The sequence below is a fragment of the Ictidomys tridecemlineatus genome, chromosome 6, assembly GCF_052094955.1.
Source record: "Ictidomys tridecemlineatus isolate mIctTri1 chromosome 6, mIctTri1.hap1, whole genome shotgun sequence".
NCBI classification, from domain to species: Eukaryota; Metazoa; Chordata; class Mammalia; order Rodentia; family Sciuridae; genus Ictidomys; species Ictidomys tridecemlineatus.
The window spans coordinates 118,731,822-118,751,742 of NC_135482.1; the positions used below are offsets into that span (position 1 = coordinate 118,731,822).

The window sequence follows — 19,921 nt, forward strand, 5'->3', positions numbered from 1 at the left end:
ACCCAGGGGTTCTTCACCACCAAATACATTTCAAATGCTTTTATTTTTTTTTATTTTGAGACAGGGTCTTTCTAAGTTGCTTTGAACTATCGATCCTCTTGCCTCAGCCTCCCAAGCCGTTGAGATTACTACATGCTTGAACTACTGTGCCTGGATTGACTTGTGCTACTGGCTTTTTGTTTGTTTGTTTGTTGTTAATATATTTTTTTTAGTACAGTTCTTGTAAAAACAAACAAAACTCCACTAAGTTCACTAATTCGTCATTCATTTATTGGGTGCAGATCTCTTGCTAGGCTTCTTCCAAATATTCATAAAAGAATATAATAGGAAAAGAGTCTCAGGGGAAAGGCAAATGACATTAAATTCATCCAGATGCAACTGAATACCAGGGAACAAGTATGTCATTTTGTCTTTTAAAAAACCATTGTGGATACATTAGAGGAATTCATCTGCACAGACTGTGTGCTAAGAACTAGTCATGAAGCTACTGCAGTGGTCCAGGCAAGAAATGAGCAGCACAAACTAACTGGATTGGAGTATGACCAGAAGGAAAGAGAATTTAAGAGATAAGAAATGGCAGGACTTGGATTCAGCCTAGTGAGGGGGAAAAAGGTTCTGAAGCTCAAAAAGGCAAAAAATGATAAGGGGTTCATACAACCTAATAATCCTGCTTAGAAATGGCCACTTACAGAATAACCATTTGGAAAGAACAGATTTAACTTATTTTCAGTAGTGAATTTTCATTACTCAGCCACTTGCAGCATGACATAAATGTAACCAAAGTCCTAGGTCCTGACATGTTCCTTCTAACATTTGGGAGAAAATCATTGGAATATTAGCCCATTTTGGAAAAAAAAATTTGAAGTCAGATCCACACTTTATAAATCTTGGTTTATAAACTCTGCTTAAAGCAATTAATGAGTCCATAGATTAACAGCTCTGTTATCCCCAGATTTTATTTTTAGGGAAAGTCTTGTGTCAGAGCCAAGGCCCTTTCAATGGAAGGTGACTGAATTAGAAGTCAGGCAGTGCACACTCTGAGTATGTGGGAGAAACCTGGGGCATTGGGCTTTTCCAGACCCCGTCTTATCCCAGGCAGGCTTCCTGCATCTTGATCTTGCCTCTGCTAAATTTAGCTCTGAGGAGTGAACTTGTGCTTTCAAATCTCTGCTGGTCAAGAGCTAGGCTTTTCAACACAGCAGCCACTGGCCAGATGTGGCTACTGCACCCTTGAAAGATATGTAGCCTGGCTAGAGGCTCGTGCTGTATGTGCGACACACACACCGGGCTTCAGAGACATAACACGTAAAGAAGAATGCAAAGTGCCTCGTAAACAATTTATTTTTATGTTGATTGCATCTTGAAGTCATAATATTTTGTAAATGTTGGGCTAAACACATTAATAAAACTAATTTCACTTATTTTTTTTTGCCTTTTTTAGTGGAGCCACTAGAAAATTTAAAATGATACACATGTCTCCCATTATATTTCTATTGGATAGTGTTGCTCATGACTATTTGACTCTAAGCCATTTTAAATTAGCTGCCAGGAGAAAGAGAAAATCTCCATATTTTTTCTAGGTCCTGACCATTTTAATCAATTAGCTTTTACCCTGGCCTGTCTTTTTTTGTTTTGATGGGGGGTGGGGTGGGTAGAGAGTTGGGGGAGGGACTCACTGAAGGCTACAGAAAGGCAAAGTCCCCAACTTGGTAGATGCAAGCAAGAGAAACTGCTTTTCTACTATATAATGAAAACTCTAATTTCCCAAAAGGGATAGCAGAGTTTTCTCTATCTTAACTTGACCCAGACCATTCTACATTTTATTTTTTGTTTATATATATATTTTAGTTGTAGTTGGACATAATACCTTTATTTAATGTATTTATTTTTATGTGGTGCTGAGGATGGAACCCAGTGCCTCAAACGTGGTAGGCAAGCGCTCTACCACTGAGCCCCTGATTTTACATTTTATGTCTGTGACTTGGGAGATTAATTGTTCCATTAATTAAGGCTCTTCTCAGATATAACAAAAATCCAACCTGAATTATCTTATGCAAAAATGGAAATAGAGTGGTTTGTGGCTATCTAAACGTTCAGAGATGATTCCAGCTTCAGGCACAACTGGGCACACTCAAGGCTGTCAACTCTTGGTTCGGCTTTCCTCCATGCTCAAATTATCCTTCCATAGGAACTTTCTCTGCAGCAGCACCTGGCAGCTCCAGACTCATACAACAAACCTGGTGCCAAAAGACCTCCCCACTGCAACTGATGTGTGTGTGTGTGTGTGCGCACACACACACACACACACACACACACACATATATGTCCTTGAATTATCTCTAAGCATAGATAATTGTGGGGCACCAAAACCCATTTCTGAATCCATTGCTGCTGTCAATGAGATGAAAGGTCTGGTTGCCCAGTCCTAGGCCAAAGATCTAGACCTCAGAGGTGGAACATGGTAGAATCAGCACTATCTGAAAGCATATCCTGTAAAGGGGGAAGAGTTTGGGGGCTGTGACCGGAAGAAGGAGGAATGGATGGATGTAGGCAGGCAGCAGATGGTGAGATGCCACCACACCCTTTGTGCTGCTGCTGAGTGAGTTCGTGGGGCTGCCTTCTGAGCGCTTCTGCACTTGAAAGTATCTGCACATTTAAATATGTCTCCTTCAGTTTCTATCAAAACAGCTCACAGTTATTAAAATACATAGGTTATGAATTAAAGTGCACATATGAACAGAGGCACAGGTAACTGAGATTTCTCTTTCTCTGTCAAAGATACAACAACTGCATAGGAGTTGGCTAATCTAGGTTCCAAAATCATTCAACTTCCCCCAGGGACAATTTGATATTTTATGATAGCAACAGCAAACACAGTAACTGAAAATCTCACCCACTTGAAGACTGTTCACTAAAATCGATCCTCTTCGTTACTGTCACTGATAGCTTTGCATTTTTTTTAATACAAATCAGAAAAATCCTGGTCCACCCTTTATAGCATGCTATGCTTGCATTTTCTCCCTTCTCTAGCCTAACTTTCTCTGGTCATGCATCCTTGATTTGGTGGCCTTTCTCAGGCACCTCTATTCCTTTTAAATAGAGCAAACCTAAAGACCCCCACTATCCCTGGCTAGAACTGTGGGGATGGTCCCCAGTCATGAGAAAGGCTGCTTCTCTTCCTGCAGATGTCAGAGAAGCAGACCCCTGTACGGAATCTGAAGGAGGGTGGCTCGCAGACACATTTCCACATGTTGCACGCGAGAAAAAGTTCAAAACCACATCAAACATACTCTGTGACCACTGAGCATAAATATTACAAACAAACAAAATCAGCATGTAATGTGTACTTTAATTTGCTATTTAAAAAATTAACATCAGGATGAATGACAAATGGAAACACCACAACAAACCTTCTAAGTGAAGAGAAAAAAACTCACAATCAAAGCCCTCTGGCCTCTAATTAACACACGGCATCCTTGAAACGAAAGGCCAAAATAAAATAAACTGGCAAAAGGGAGAGAATTGTATAGGGGGGAAGGGAGAACTGGGTCTTCCCTGAATTAGGGTTTCCCATAATGTGCTTTTTAAAAAATCCTATTGTTTGAAACTTACTTTATTGCAGAAGAGACTGGAGCCATAGTCAGAAATGTGATTCAAAACCAAAGTCTGTTTATGTTTTCTAACTCAATATTCATGGGTTTAAAATTCCATTACATTGTATGGTAAGTCACTTCATATAAAACTGAATAAAAGCAACATTTTAAGGACAAATGGTTGATATTTATTAGATACCTGGTTTGTCATGATCCTGGATGCTTTCTGTCGTGACAAAGTATGGAAACATACCCTGTCACCTAGCAGACTTGAGGGGAGTCCTAGGTCCTCTGCTCTCTGCCTGACCATGGCACCCACCCTTTTCTCTTCGGATGGCTGCAGATTTCTGAATGAGCTGCTGCCTCGACTATATATGCAGAGTATATTTATATGGATGTATACAGTTGGCATTCCATATCTGCAAGCTACACAGCTACAGATTCAACTAACCACAGACAGAAAATGTTCTCATTCCCTAAAAAATACAATATAATAGCTATTTCCACCACATTTCCATTGTATTATTATAAGTAATCTAGAGATGATTTATAGTGTATAGGAAGAAATGCAGAGAGTAATTTTATTTTTATTTATTTATTTTGTATTTTTGGTGTCGGGGATAGAACCAGGGCAAAACATAACTCCATTTTATATAAGGGACTTGAGTGTTCTTTTATTTGGTATCTGCAGGGGGTCCTGGAACCAATCTTCCACTGAGGAACAGCTGAATTTTGTCTGACAAATGGTAACTGCTCAACAAACATTAACTATTTTTATTTACGTGTCTTATTTTCTTCAGTTTCCCTATTAAATCCAAAGATAAATACTACTGCTTTCACATACCTGACAAAACCCGGAACTCAGAAATAACACAAGTATCATTGTGTTATCGACTGTTGTGAACAACAGAATTAGCTTTATGGAGGTCTCAGGCATTGGGTTACTTTAGCTCAAGTCTCGTTTTCACAGTTGGGATGTGCACTGAGTAAGAAGGAAGTCTGTTTCCAGCCACTTTAGTCCAAACAGACACTCCTGCTCCTGCAGGTCTGCACAGAAAAATCTAAAAACCACTTTAAGGAGGTTCCAACTTCTTAAAAAATACACTTTCCCCTTTGTTTCTTAGCCAGAGGAAGAAAAACAAAGGCAACTTGTTATTCCGTGTTAACACCTATGAGATCCATTTCTGACAGAACCGTTGGATGGATGCCTGAGTTTTCTAATTTTATAGCCCAAATATTCATCAGTCTGGGAGAACCCATCTTAGGTAGCTCTGCTCAAGTGAACATTCCTGATTTTTCTTTTTATTATTAATGAAGAGGTTTTCTTTTGCTGCTGTAATAATTTTATTTGATTTTTCCAGTTCTAGTGCTTGCCTCAGACAAGGATAGGTGTGGGGGGCCTTCAAGGAAGGCAAACACATGCCAGAGAGACAGGATGCTGGTGACAACAGTCACAGACATGTGAGAAACAAGGACCTCCATGTACTCTTTTTTTACTTATTTATTTTTATCAGTACATTACAATTATACTTATTAGTGGGATTCACTGTAACATATTTATGCGATCAATTTCATTCCCTAGTACCTCCCTTTTCTCTCTTTTATATACTCCTAATTTTGCTTGTATTGCTATTTATCTTAGATAATAATGTTATCAATAAATATGTTGTGTTCCTTCTGGTAAGTCAATCTCACCATTCCACAAAATGTACAAGTTTAAAAGTAAGAATGTGGGCGGGGGTGGGGCAGCTCAGTAGTAGAACCTGCATTTGTAAGGCCCCAGGTTCAATCCCCAATACCACAAGGAAAATAAAAAGCCAAAATGTAAGCTGCTGTACAACAACAAATACTTAATAGACCTACTCAAAGATGCTAGAACATTATTTTGAAATGAAAAGCAAGTTTCTGCTGATAAGATTTTGTACACTTACGAGGCTGACCACTTCTCACCACACAGGCTTCTGAAGTACGGTATTCGGGGAAAATAGACGAATTCTATTCAATATTGCCGTGTTAAAGATATTTCCAGTGGGCTTCAGATATTCACATTTGGTGTTTCTGGGATATTATTACCAAAAACATGAATAAAGCAATTCATTACCAATTCCTATATCAATCTACAATTTGGAGTATAGCAAAATAGTAAACTATGTGATATAGGCCTTAAGCCTGTTTTTGAAAATCATTTATTTTCTTGACCAACCATATATTTATAAATATAACATTCTGACTGATACCTGTCAGGTGAAGAAATATTTTTTTTCTCACAATCTATACACCAAAGCCAAGCAACGCACACCTGGGTTGCTTCCTAGAGCACCTGACCTGGGGTGGGCTTGGAGTGGGTTTCATTTGGTACCTCCACACTTCCCTGAGGACTTTTGTCTTGGTTATTTATTTTTGTCTTTCTAGTCTTTCACACCAGCAGTGGGATTATGAGCATGTTCTTCCTGGTGGCAGAATAATTCTTCAGGTCTGTGTTAATTTTCTGTCACTATAACAAAAATCCAAGATAATCAACTTATAAAGAGAAAAGGTTATTTTAGCTCACTGTTTTGGAGGTTCCAGTCCATGATTAGTTGGCCCCCAGGAAGCACGTCATGGAGAAAAGGTGTGGAGGAGCAAAACCATTCATCTTATTGCCAGGAAGCAAAAGAGAGGAGGAGAAAGAGGAGGAAGGGGCTGGGGACCCACCATCCTCTTCAAAGCCTTGCCCTCAATGATCTACAGACTCTCACTGGACCCACCTCATAAAGGCTTTACCACCTCCCAATAGTGCCAAGCTGGGGACCAAGTCTTGAATATACGGGCCTTTGGGGGACATATCCAAGATGTGAACTACAGCAGGGTCACAGTAACAGCCACAGCATTTGGAAGAGAGGGCCTTCTCTTTGATGGATTTCTTTTGGAAGCAAACACATTTCTATCCCAGAAGCCCCCAGCAATGGTCTCCTTGCATCTCTTCAAGCTTCTGAATTACCCACCACAGCTGAGTGGAGGGGAATAAGCTCTCCTCTGTACTTCAGGGTGGAAACAGCTCCCCTAATGTGCTGGGCCTCTTGAGCAAGTCACAACCAATAAGTGATACAAACTGGGCAAGGACAAAGGAGGATGGATGTTGGAGGTGACCCACCATGCCCCTTGCTATGGGCATTCGCCTCACCCAATCCTTATGCCCCTGTCCTGTGGAGACATTCTAGAACTGCAGCTGAGCAAAGGGGTTTTCTACATGGCTCTTTTAATTACTCCTTAGCTGACCTCCTAGTATGCATGCCGCTTAGAAACGAAAGTCACTGCGTCACTGTTCATGTTTCATGTGGACATTCCCAGATCTGCCAACAGATTGACTGAGAAATCCAGGGGACACAATTTCTCAGGGAAGGAGAATCCTGAATCACTTGGATTCGGGGATGGCAAAATGGCAACCCACTGCAATTCCTCCCTGTTCACTTTTAGTCCACTGGAATTTGCACTGTGTATCTACGAGTGTGTATATAAAGCTCAAAAGTAAATTAATTCCTGTATTTAGGATAAAAAAAAAAAAATGAAGCATGTCATATTCCAGAAACTGGCTGGGCCTGGAACTTGGCACAGAAGATATAGTTAGCAGTTTGTAAGCTTTGAAGTGAAAGTCTCCCCTCCTCTTTTACTAGCAATGAAAAAATCTTTAAAGGAAAGACACAAGAGTGGGTGAGGAGTATTTTTCCATGGTGAGCTACGTAATGTCTTTGGTGTAATTCCCTCTTTAGACAGCTAGCTGCCTTACGCTGGCACTACCAGGCTACGTCTTACACTAACCCCAGCCCAGAGAATGCAATCAGCTGTGGATATTTTCAGTGGACCATTTCCTCCTATCATATCCAGCATAAGCTAAAATGTTGTAATGGAATAACAGATATTTAAAGCAGTGGTTCTCAAAATTTAAAGTATCACCTAGAAATATATTAAAATTCAGGTGCTGAGGCTTCATGCCCAGAGAGTCTATCTAATACTACATATGTGTGTGTGGGGGGGTGCAAAGGTATGTGTGTGTATGAGAGAGAGAGAGAGAGAGAGAGAGAGAGAGAGAGAGAGAGAGAGAGAGAGAGAGAGAGAGAGAGAGAGAGAGAGAGAGAGAGAGAGAGAGAATTGCATGCGTTTTTTTTGGGGGGGGAGGGGGTGGGGAGATTTCATTTTAACAAGCAGCCCAGGTGATTACAATATAGGTGATCAATTGACCTTACTGAGAAACATTTCATCTTGAACTTTCAAAATGTTAAAATTCTTTGGCCCCTGAAAATTGGGAGTTTAAATCACAGCAATATATTCCTATATATAAAAAGCATTCATCATCCCAAGAAAAAGAAGAGCATAAAAGTTTTCCAACTTCGGACTTCCCATGGGATATCTCTTGATATCTTCTTTGCAATTCTTTAAGGTAATTAGAGTGGGTGATCTTATCCTGACTTTGTTGATTAGGAAATTAGCACAGGTTAAGCAATTGCCCAAGGCTGTGTGGCTCTGGCTGGGGCATAAGCCAGGCCTCCTGACCTTTGAGAGCAGAGGTCAAGTCAGATGGACCCCCTCAGATACTCCTGAAGTCAGAAACCCTGGGAAATGCATGAAATATATATTATATATATTTATTTATTTAAAAGCACATTTCCTGATCTGGTTTTCCATCCAGTCCTCCTCATCTCTCCATTTCAAAGCTATATGCCAACAACCATATTATTATTTTCCATTTTGAGACATTTTACACCCTTAAGGAGAAACCCATGGGCATGGTTATTCTCCTGGGGGAAAGAAACCCACATGGTCTCCTAGTGGAAAGCATCATCATCTCTTTTCCATAGCTGAAGACCTTTATATTAACCAGGATGGACATAACCTGAGTTTTTAACTTTCTGTAGAAAACAGGGTGTCCCTTAAAAACCCCATAAATGCTGCACATTTTTAGGAGAGGAAATGTGCACATGACTTCTTTCATTTCAAAAACTTCCACTGGGACTTCCTGGCTCTTTGTCTGGTGGGGCTTTACATACCATATCATGAGGTGCCTTGGGGCAGATAGAAACTCTTTGAGAGTGGAGAACAAATATTTAATTCTACAGCCCTTCCTTTCCTTTGCCCTCAAGGGAAAACCTGCACTCTCCCCCACGTGAGAAAAATTCCAAATATAATGGACTAGACAAAGAAATATTTAATCACATTAGTTTAGGAAGCTCTGGCAGAACACAATGCATCTTTTCAAGGTTGAAGATGTTATGAATAGACAGAATGTTTTTGTGTCAAGTCTCTCTGGGGCTCTTGGGTACAAAATGCCATTTGCCTTTAGACACTTTTTAATTCTAGAGCTTCAAGGAACCACTTTCATTTGCTAAAACCCTATTGCATAGTCAAATAAAAAATGGCTTGTAAAAAAATCACTAAAATCATTATTTACATAGTAATTTTTCAAAAGCAGTCTTTGCCCAAGAATACCCTTCACTCTAAGCATTCACCAACCTAGAACCCAAGGAATGGATATAGCTTGGTCATATAGTTCTCCCAAAGCAGCTAATTCCTTTTATGAACGACACCAGAGGCCAGTTGCTTGCTTTCTTTATAACACCATTCAATTCCTTCTAGAATGGCATGAAGCCTTCCTGAGACTACTTTTAGCTACTCTCCTCTTAAGCAATTCTTCAAAAAAGTTATAAAATGTTTAACAGTTATTGCCACTTTTCAAAGAATCAGCAAGCTGTTGAATCAAAATAGAGTGGCAGACAGAAGGTAAAAATACTAAATTCAGTCAGGATATGGAAGTCATATATAGTTTTCTGACACCATTTTTCCACTCACCCTGGAGGAAGACTACAGATGATAAACAGCTCTTTAAATGACGGAAACTAATTAATCCTCTCGCCCAAATGTTAATGGAAACCTTAGTCTCATCCAGGTATGTCTGTCTCAAAACAGCATCATTTGCTTCCCGTTGAAGCCAACCAATCAACCCACAAAAAGGTAAAAATTTCATGGTTTCAATGGGAGGAAAAAGGGTTTTTAAACAAAAGTGAAATATAATAAGATCACTCCTTTGCTCTTGGATGATAGAACAGCTCTCTAAATTGTTACTGGAAAGTCCACAAAGACATTTAATGATGGAAATACATTCTGAGAAATGCATTGGTAGTCAATTTACCCATTACTGGAACATCATGGAAGGTACTTACACAAACTAAGACGCCTATAATATCACGAGGTCATATAATCATGTGGAATCACCCATGAAAGTACAGGGTCTGTTTTTGGTGGAAATATCATTATGCAGCACATGAGTGTATGTAAATGTCATCCTTAAGCTGAGCCTTGGAACCACCCAGACTGGCAAGTTCATGTGACTTGTTCAGTAAGAATGTGGACACCTTACAGGGCTGCATGATAATCCTGGCCCCTCTGCAGTTTGTTCGTCAACTGATTGATGGAAGCCAGTCAACAACCAGCCTAATTCATGCACACAGGAATTGGAGACACAAAGCAATTGTACACAGAGGGGTTTGCTAGAACAACACTGTAGAGGACACAGAGGGGCTTTCAAAGGAATGGCTTTGCCCGCCAGTCACACACAACTGACCTCATCCTGTCAGCTGTCACTCTTCTCTAATTTAGAAGCCTGTCTGTAACAATCCACCACAGTCCCATCTATTGTTCTATAAAATTCTTCAAATGAAATCAGAGTAGACACGCCCTTACCCAGGAGGAGAGAATACAAAGCAGATATTCTAAGTTTCCGTGACTTACCAAACGATGAGTACTGGATTCTTTTCTGGGTTTGTTTTGTGGGGGACAAATCACAACGCTTTGCAATAGAGTTGATGTCTTTAAGTGAACAAAGTATCTTTGTTGGGAAATTCTCATTCTGCTTTACAGTAATCTTGTGGGTTCATTCAATCAATGCCCTGCAATTTCCTCTACCGCTTGGAATTGGAAAAGGAGTGAAAGAGTGCTGCATTTGTCCTCTTCCTTACAGAAAGCAAAAATGCATCTGAGGATGTGCAGCCTGCTCCTGCAGGACAGGGCCAGCTTGCTTGCCTCCCACACTCATGGAGATACCAGAAACCATGGGTTATTAGTTGATTTACCAAGTAAAAAGGCAAGCAATGCCACCTGGGCTGTCTTAGACATCAATAGAACATGTATCTAGACTTTGGTAGACCCAGGCATTTTTGTTCCTATCTACTGTAAGGCAGAAGTAGCATCCAAATCTTCCTCTAAAGTAGGTATTCTGGAGGCTAAACCAAAATGGAAGCCCCTGACCTACAGTTCTTGATGTTGTCCCACAGCAGAATGAACATGCTCCTGCAAACCCAGGTGTGGAGAGACCGATGCAAACATCTGGTTGACTCATTGCATATCCCTTGTCAACAGTTGTCCAGTGCTTGAGATTGAGCCAGAAACAGTGACCATCTCATTGCTGACTGATGCTCAGGATAGTGTATGCTGGCTTGGATCTGGGGAGAGGCCCGGGCAGAGAGCTTGGCAGTGGTCTTCTGGCTATTCATGAAGGAAACTCAAGAGTCCTGGAGCCCAGAGAATGGACCTGAAGAGGGGGCTGGCTCTGCACACTATGGCTTTTAACTCCACAAAGAGGCACACACCCAACCATGGAGGCCTGCTCCAGAAGTTTCCTAAAGCTCAGGACTTGGATAGTCCCTTGTTGAGGTCTAAGGGTAGCACTAGCTGAAGACAACCCCAAGGAGGAGATGGTAGAGTGGGTCTGGGAGACCTGGGCTTGCATAGCTTTGCCTGAAAATTAAGGAATTTTGTATCAAAGAATTGCTAAACTCTTTCCTCTTCAAACCCAGTACTGTGGGATTCTGTGATTCAGTTGTCACTGTTGGCAGGTCTATCTCAGACACTGGACAAAGATAATACAAAAGAAAATTCAAAACCATTCAAACAAATATAAGTTGTCTATCTCAGCCTCCCTAGTTCAAAGAGATAAATGAGAAATTCTGGCTCATTAAAAGTCTGGTTAGGAGAGAGATTTATCTTTCACAGGTGACCAATTACCAATTAAGCAGCTAATCCTGTGGTTAACATTAAACTTATGATAATAATCATTGGATTATGAACAACTCAAAACAGCTCTGGTTTTTCCAAGGGCTACAAACCAAAGACATAAAGTACTATGTAATGAACACATAATTTATTATGGAAATGTGAACGGGGGCGGGGGGCAAGTCAGATGACTTAAAATTTCATGACTTATAATTTCAAATGTCGGTTCTGTGGACTGGACATCCTCTCCCAGGTACCTTGATTTGGTGCTTCTGATAAGTTTTGATGGGAGCAGGTAACAACGGTCTTCCTGAAGTTCACTGTCACAAGACACCACTTGCTCACACATACATATATGAAAACACTGCTGATGGAAGATAGGAGGCACACTCATAGCTCATAGTACTGACCTGCCCTCTCATGTCTGGAGCAATGGGGATGGTGGGCCAGATGGTTGAGTAGACGACAAAAAACAACAGCCACATCACCATGCTTCCCCACACAGCCAGGTGACTGAACTGCAAAGGAGACAGATGCTCAGATAGTCCCTCTGTTGGCCAGGTGATCCACCCCAACCCCACCTGCTGCAGAATTCCCCCCTCCAAGCCACCTTTCCCGATGGAAAGACTGTGAGGACTCTATTCCCTGGTCTCAGAATTTTTAACAATGAATTTAATTAACTCGTGGCTATCCTGAAGTTCAAAGTGTTTTTGTGTCACGGCTGACCATCCTCTGAGACATCCCCTAGTTATAGCAGGCTTTGCTCAGTTCATTTCAAGTATCTGCTGCCCCTGGGGATGGTATTGATCTAGTGAGAGAATGGTGGAACAGACAAATGAACAAGAAGAAGTTTTTATTTATCATTAGGAGACTTTGATTGTTCTGTTCATTTGCAAAAGAGATTTTTTTGACACCTGAAATGATATTACATCTTTAAAATTTTTAAGTCTTAAATTGACATTAATAATGGAACATGTTTATGAGTATATTGTAATATTATAGTACATGTATATAATGTGTGTGATCAGATGAGGGTAAATGGCATAACCATCCCCTCAAATATTCATCATTATTTTGTGTTGGGAACAGTCAAAATCTTTTGTTTTGAAATATATATCTATGTTTTTTAACCACAATGACTGCTTGCTGTAGAACTTAGAAATTACTCCTCCTATTTAACTGCATTCTTGTCCTGTTGACCATCCTCTTTCCTTCCTCTCCTTCCCTCTCCACTCTTCTCAGGTTCTGGTAACCCCTATTCTGCTCTTTGTTTCTACAAGATCAACTGGCTATTACAGTTTAATACCCCCTTAAGCATCTACTGAGTTGGTTATTTTTGTCTCCTTTGTACTCTTATGGTCCTTGACCTCTTCTTCTATACCTCACAATTCAATCCATCAGCAAGGTTTTGTTTGGTTTTGTTTTCCCTTAAAACAAGTACTTCCAGAATCTACCCACGACTTACTACCTTCTGCTCCAACATTCCAGGCTGTCGCCAGCCCCTCCCTGGAATAGGTGTTAACAGATTCCCCGACTCCACACTGATCTCCCACCCACCCCATCCCACCTTCTTAGCAAAGCATCAGATGAGTCTATTGAAGCTGCAGCCATGACCCTCCAGGGGTGACAAACATGAGAAACTGGTCATAACCCCCAAACCTTAGAAATAACCAAAGTACCTAAAATAAGGAACTGGTTAAATAAAGATGGGACATATCTATGAAATGTCATTGTCTTTAATCATGAACAATGATTTTTGTAGGAGTATATTTTAAGGAATAAAAATGTTCCAAATATATTTTAAGAAAGATCACAAAATTCTATGTTCTACAATGCAGCCTATTTCAAAACACACAGAAGAATGTATGGAGGGTCACAGAATAAAGTGTTACCCATGATTATCTCTTGGTAGTAAAATTACATGAAAATATGTAAAGTTTCATTTTTTTTCTCTTTTGTGTTTTCTGTGCATGTGTGTGTTTCCAGCAAGCCAGCATATACATTTGAAATAAGGTGACTAATGATAGCTTTGAGCTATATTAGCAAATGAGGCACCAGGAAACACTGGATTGAAAATTTGCCCTGAAAAAGATCAAACCACAATTTTTTACATGCAAAACTTAATATAGCTAGATATTAATTATCCCAATGCTTAAAAAGAAATCATAGTATGAAGATTATCTAGACTGCAGAGGGAGGAGCAATCCCAGAGAGGACTCACTTTAGTCCAAGCTGTAGTCTCCAAACCAGCTTTCAGACAAACTGTAACCACAACGTACTGTGAAAAGAAAGAGGAGTTAGGAAAAATGAAGCACACTACTTTTACTTTCTAGGAGAAATCCCAGATCTCCCCTCCAGCATCAGTTCCTCTAACCCACCATACTTTGAAGGTACCATCTTGGTAGCTAAGTTGCTAGGGGATGTTTTTAGGAAATGAACAGAATGAACAGACAGGTTTATTCAAGGAAAGTGCTCATCGCAGTCTCTTCCCACAAATAACTGCTCTGTCCTTTCTTAGAGGATTTTGGGGAAACCATCTTCCTTAGTACTCTTTGCTTTTAAAGATGTAAAAGGTCTTTTGAAGAATGGGGACTCCTGCTCATCACCTCTCCAGACACTTCGACTCAGTACACTCTCTGCTAAACAATAATGTAAGCATTTCTCAACCATCTGACCTTAAGGAATCTATAATATATAAACATTTGAAATATGACAATAAGAAAAGCCTTACCTAAGGGATTAGATAAGTATCCCCTACATTAGGAGTGGCTCAATAAAAAGAGATGAACTTACCGTGTAAACAATATTTCCAACAAATAAATAGTCTGTGGCATGACCATTGCTGAATGGAGTATCTGAAAAATAAAGAAGCTGTTATTAACTTCTGAGATCTTAGATGGCAATCTATATTTTATCCACAATATAAAAATGGAACTTTTAGAAACGTGTATCAAAATGGGAGGGCATTTCAAAATTGAATCTTCTGTGATTCTACTGCTCTTTCTTTTTGTGACTCCATTTTTTATATTGTATTCTCTCCAAATGAAGCAAACAAAATCATGTTTCCAACAAAACAAACAAAACAAGTCTTGATCTGCACGAAAATTTACATTTGTATAAAGATTACAATCTCTCTTTGCCCAGCTTATTATTATTATTTTTTAAAGACAGAAATAAGAACATGTTGATCTATCTACCATGGCTATCTTTCCAGCGGTGGAAACTTTTCAAGTTTTCATTTATTGTTTATTGTTAAGTTTTGCTAAATTGGAATTGTGCATCAATGAAAGAAGAGAGCCACACAGATACAAAATCAATCTGTAATGACTGAACTCTATTCTGGGGGAATTTTCATTGCTTCTGTCCTCCTTTGTAGCTACACGAACTGGAGTCTAGCATTTGTGAGGATTACAAGTGAGAGATGTTTCCAATTTTTACATTCTTCCCTTCCTTTCCCTTCCCTCCCTTTCTGATGGCTATTAGCAGGAATATAACAACTGCTAAGTCAGAACTCTCTTAGAATTGTCTAATTCATGTCAGCTAAGATAGCCCTGTCCTGAGAAGTCTTGGTTCTTATGCTGAGAAGTAAAAGCCTATTTTAAGATCAGAAATGGTTCCCTTGGATATCGCTACAAACCCCCTTTTATTCTCCCTTATACTCAAATTCAGATCTGTGGTCAGGTATATGGTCAGGGTTTTGTGTTCAAATTTCCAACCCAGTAGCTGCTATCCATATGTATTTGGGCTTACTGATTTACTCATCTGCTTGTTGAAAAATCCTACCCTTGTTAAGGAATCGAGATCTGTTTTGTTTCTTAAAACAGTGTAATCATCCAGTTGAGTCATGGTGGCATCTGGAAATGGTGGGTCCCTGAATCCAGCTCTAGGGCACATGCTTTCTCCTGATGTGGACAGGGGAAGGTTAACCACTAGCGTGGCATTGGGGTTGCATGAAGTACAGTCCTAAATGGAGAAGTTCCTGTGGGGAAGGAAAAGAATTGCACTGGGAGAGCAGAGAGAGAGATGCAGCCACAAAAGGAACCATCTCAAAGTTTAGGAGAGACATGGTAAATGCAAGAAGGAAAGCTTACACAAGACTTCGTCAGAACGGGAGGAGCAGAAATAATTGAAAAAGTGAAGGAGAGCCTAAACTAATCTCAGGAAGACAACAAACAATGTATAAGTTGAACATCATTAATCTGAAGTGCTCCAAAATCCGGATACAAAATATTGGATTTTGGTTTGGGGATGCTCAACTAACTAAATTCTGAGCAAAGATTCCCAAATCTGAAAAAAATCTCAAATCTGAAACCCTTCTGGTCCAAAGCATTTCAGATAAGGGACACTCAACCCGTATCTGCAAATAGTTATTCAAAACTGTGGGGGTTTGCTTTTCAGTAACTGGCTCTAGGATTGTTTTAATAATAAGTGCAAAAACATTTTGTTTGTTTGTTGAGTCAGGTTCTCACTATGTTGCCCAGGCTGGTCTCAACATCCTGGACCCAGGGATTGTCCTACCTCAGCCTCTGGTGTGTTGTGATTACAGGAGCTTGCTACCACACAGGGCTAAAGTGCAATAAATACTTCTAAAGGTGTACCTCAATAACAAAACACTTGAGGTTAGGCAGAGGGTCATTTCTTTGATTCTAACAGAGATTATAGTTTTGAAAATAGTAACCTTATTATTTTAGGTTCTCAACAAATTTTTACTTTAAGTCTAATTGGGGAGAGAAGGTCCCTGTCTTCATGGAGCTCACATTATAATGAAGGAGACAGGACATAAACAGATAAACAAATAGATACACAACACACCATTGTGTGTAATAAGTGCTATGAGGAAACATAAGGCAGAGTAATAGAACACAGAGTGATGGGGGAGGCTATTTTAGATTGGGAGGTAACATCCAAGCAGATTAAAATGCTGTAAGGAAGTTAAATGACCATCAAGAATGGCGTGAGGGAGGGAGTTAATGACTTTTGAGAGAAGAGAGTTCCATGCAGACAGAAGACAAATTGCTAAGAGTCTGAATACAGACAGCCCTTGATGAGCTCAGAGACCAAAATGGAGACCAGTCTGGCAAGAGATACTGAAAGAAGGAAAAAGAGTATAATCAGGCTGAGGAACAGATCAACACAGGCATGGTGAAGTGTCTGGGCTTCTGTGTACATGGTGACAGGTCACCATTCCCAGCTCAGAGGAGGATTCTGAGCTGGGAATACAGAGGTGTGAGCTAGGCTCTTAAGGGAATGATGCAGTTTTTACAGAACAATAGAGCATGGTGACCGAGAATGGGATAATAAACACAGTGCCAGCCGGCAACAATGGTAGGCATCCATCCAGGGGGGGACGTTAGAGCAGTCCTATATGGTAGCTACTAGCTGCATTTAGCCATTTACCTTTAAACTCATTCAAATAAAATACAATTAAAAAATCAGTTCCTCCCAAGGGCCAGAGAAGAGGGGGAGAATGAGGAGTTATTGCTTAATGAGGACAGTTACAGTTTGATGATGTTGCACAACATGCTCAATGTAATTCATGCCTCTGAATTGTACACTTGAAACAGCAAAGTCCAGTATATATATTTTAAAAATCATGGTAGAAAATAAACAAAAAATGGATCATAGAACCAAACTATACAACTCTTAGGATAAAACAAAGCAGAAAATCTGGCCTCAGATTTGGCTGTGATTTCTAAGACGTGACATCAAAAGCACTGTGACAAAAGTAAACAGTAGATGAAACAGACTTGATCAAAATTAGAAACTTCCATGCTTCAAATGGTACCAGCAAGAAAGTGGAAAAACTGGAAGCATGGAAGAAAATATTTACAAATTATTCATCTGATAAGGAACTTATATCCAAGATATAGAAAGAACTCTTATAACTCAACAATAAAGAGACAAAAGAAAAATCAGTTCAATTTAAAAATGGGCAAAGGACCTGAATAGACATTTTTGCAAAGAAGGCCTACAAATGGCTAGTAAATGCATGAAGAGAAGCTCAACATCATTAGGCATCAAGGAAACCATTAAAACAACAATTAAATATCACTTAACACCCACCTAGATGTCTGTCACATAAAAGACAGTAACAAGAGTTGGTGAGGGGGTGGAGAAATTAAATCATCTATATGCTGCAGGTGGGAAATCAAAATTGTGCAGACACTTTGGAAAACTGAAGGGCAATTCCTCAAAAGATGATACATAGTACAATTTTGCTTAGAATATGTGTTTTTTACCTTTAAAAATGAAGACTTCAGACAGGTCCAAGATGCATCTACCTCTACCTCTTTTAAAATATGAAACTTCATGCACATGCACCTTCTAACGTGGAATTTAATGGCAATAAAAATCAATTGGCCCCATCAAAAAAAAATGATGCATATTTATTACATGTTCCAGTAATTCTAGTCCTAGGTACATAGCCAGGAAGTAAGAAAACATATAAATGAAACACACAAAAAATTGAACACGAGTGTCCATAGCAGTATTATTCATAATTACTCATCATAGCCCAAAATAATGAAAAGCACTATTCATTATTCACAAGGGCCTATTCATAACCCAAATGTCCATCAACCACTGGATGAGCAAATAAATGTCCATCAATTGGTAAATGGTGTATCAGTACAATAGAATGTTATTAAACAATAAAAAATAATGAAGTACTGACACATGCTACAACATGGAGAAGTCTTGAAAAACTTATGCTATGTGAAAGAAGCCAAATACAAAAGGCCATATATTATATGATTCTATTCATATAGAATTCCAGAACAGGCATATTGTCAGAGACAGAATGCAAACCAGTGAGTTGGAGGTGTTTGGGAAAATACAGAATGACAGCTTTTGGAGGCAATGAACATGTGGCTAATTAAGATGATGGTTGCACAATGCTGAATATATTAAAAACCAGATGGGGCTGGGGTTGTGGCTCAGCGGTAGAGTGCTCGGCTAGCATGTGCAACGCTCTTAGTTCGATCCTCAACATCACATATAAAAAAGGTATTGTATGCAACTACAACTAAAAAAATAAATAAATATCAAAAAAACAAGAAAATTATACTCTTTGCATAGATATAAATTATATCTTAATAAAATATCATAAAAATTTTGGTTCCTCAGTCATACTAGTCACATTTCAAACACTCAATAGCCACATGAAGTTCAGATGGCACAGGTATAAAACATTTAATTTTCATTGAGGTTGGAAGTTCTACTGGACAATACAGGGTTGGAGTGGCTATGTCCAAGGTGACGAGGAATGGTAGAAATTGTTATACTGTAAAGTTATAAATGATAGTATTTGCTCATGATTTGGATGTAGGGTAGAAAAGAATGTGAGGAATCAAGGGTGATATCCAGATTTTTGGCCTAAGCCCTGAGGTCAACAGTAGAATCATCAACTTGAGATGGAGAACACTGGTTCTAGTTGTATTAACACAGCAGCAATGGTTCAAAAAAAAAGCATGTAAGGACTTGGTACCAAGTGTTTAAAATTTCCAGTTTATGACAGGAAGAACAGCTAACAATGAAGCATGGCTGTATTGCAAGAGAAGAAAAAGGAAATTTAGGAAAATGAGGTGGAGAGAAGAAACTGGGGTTAGTGGAAACAATCCCAGTAATGAGAATTAGAAGACTCTGTTCAGCCCTTCTTTCTTATCCCTGCTCTGTTGTTATTTAGTGTATTATTTTTTTGCTTTTTTTTAAATTTTAGATTCTAAGTCCCAAGATTCTCAACTATAAAACAGAGAGGCAAACAATGATGATGACTGAACTATGTCCAAGGTTCCTTTCAAATAGGAAATTCCAAGATGTTCTTAGTTGCCAAATCAGCCCCATACATTTAGTGGTAGGAACATGAGACTCTCAGATCCTCCTTCTCCTCATCTGACTTAGGATATATTTCCTAGCGTTAATCCCACACTGTGTGCCCATAAACGGAGAGTGGGGCCCTGTTAACTGAGAAGAACAAGGATTTTCGTGCCTTGACACTCTTCCTGCACAAGCCCTACGGGGCCTAGAGAGAACTCTGATCCGATGGGAGAGTGAGAAGCGGTGGGAGACTGAGCTTCAAATCAAAGTTTGCACTTATGAATTGAAATTGTTTTAAATTTCTTCCCTCTCTCCCTCCCTTCCTTCCTTCCTTCCTTTTTTTTTTTTTTTTTTTTTTGTGGTACTGAGGACAGAAACCACGGCCTTGTGCATGCTAGGCAAGTGCTTTATCACTAAGCTGTACCTCCAACCCTGAATTTCCCCTTAATACCAATATTTCCTATATTAGTAGAATCATGGACTAAATAAAA

At 39.5% G+C, this 19,921-nt stretch overlaps 1 protein-coding gene across 5 annotated transcripts in view; it reads right to left on the minus strand.

Moving 5' to 3' along the window:
• The window catches only part of Atp8a2 (ATPase phospholipid transporting 8A2), a 639,008-nt gene that overhangs the window by 130,009 nt on the left and 489,078 nt on the right, over nucleotides 1–19,921 (minus strand). For 4 of the 5 annotated variants that reach the window (XM_078015676.1, XM_078015677.1, XM_005337571.5 and 1 more), the window contains 3 exons: nucleotides 14,409–14,470; nucleotides 13,837–13,893; nucleotides 12,026–12,133 (listed from right to left, as the gene is read on the minus strand). In XM_078015676.1, coding sequence (XP_077871802.1) covers nucleotides 12,026–12,133; nucleotides 13,837–13,893; nucleotides 14,409–14,470 — 227 coding nt within the window. Of the gene's footprint in view, nucleotides 1–11,741; nucleotides 11,936–12,025; nucleotides 12,134–13,836; nucleotides 13,894–14,408; nucleotides 14,471–19,921 lie in introns of those variants that run through there. The other variant, XM_040281317.2, reaches the window with a different exon arrangement.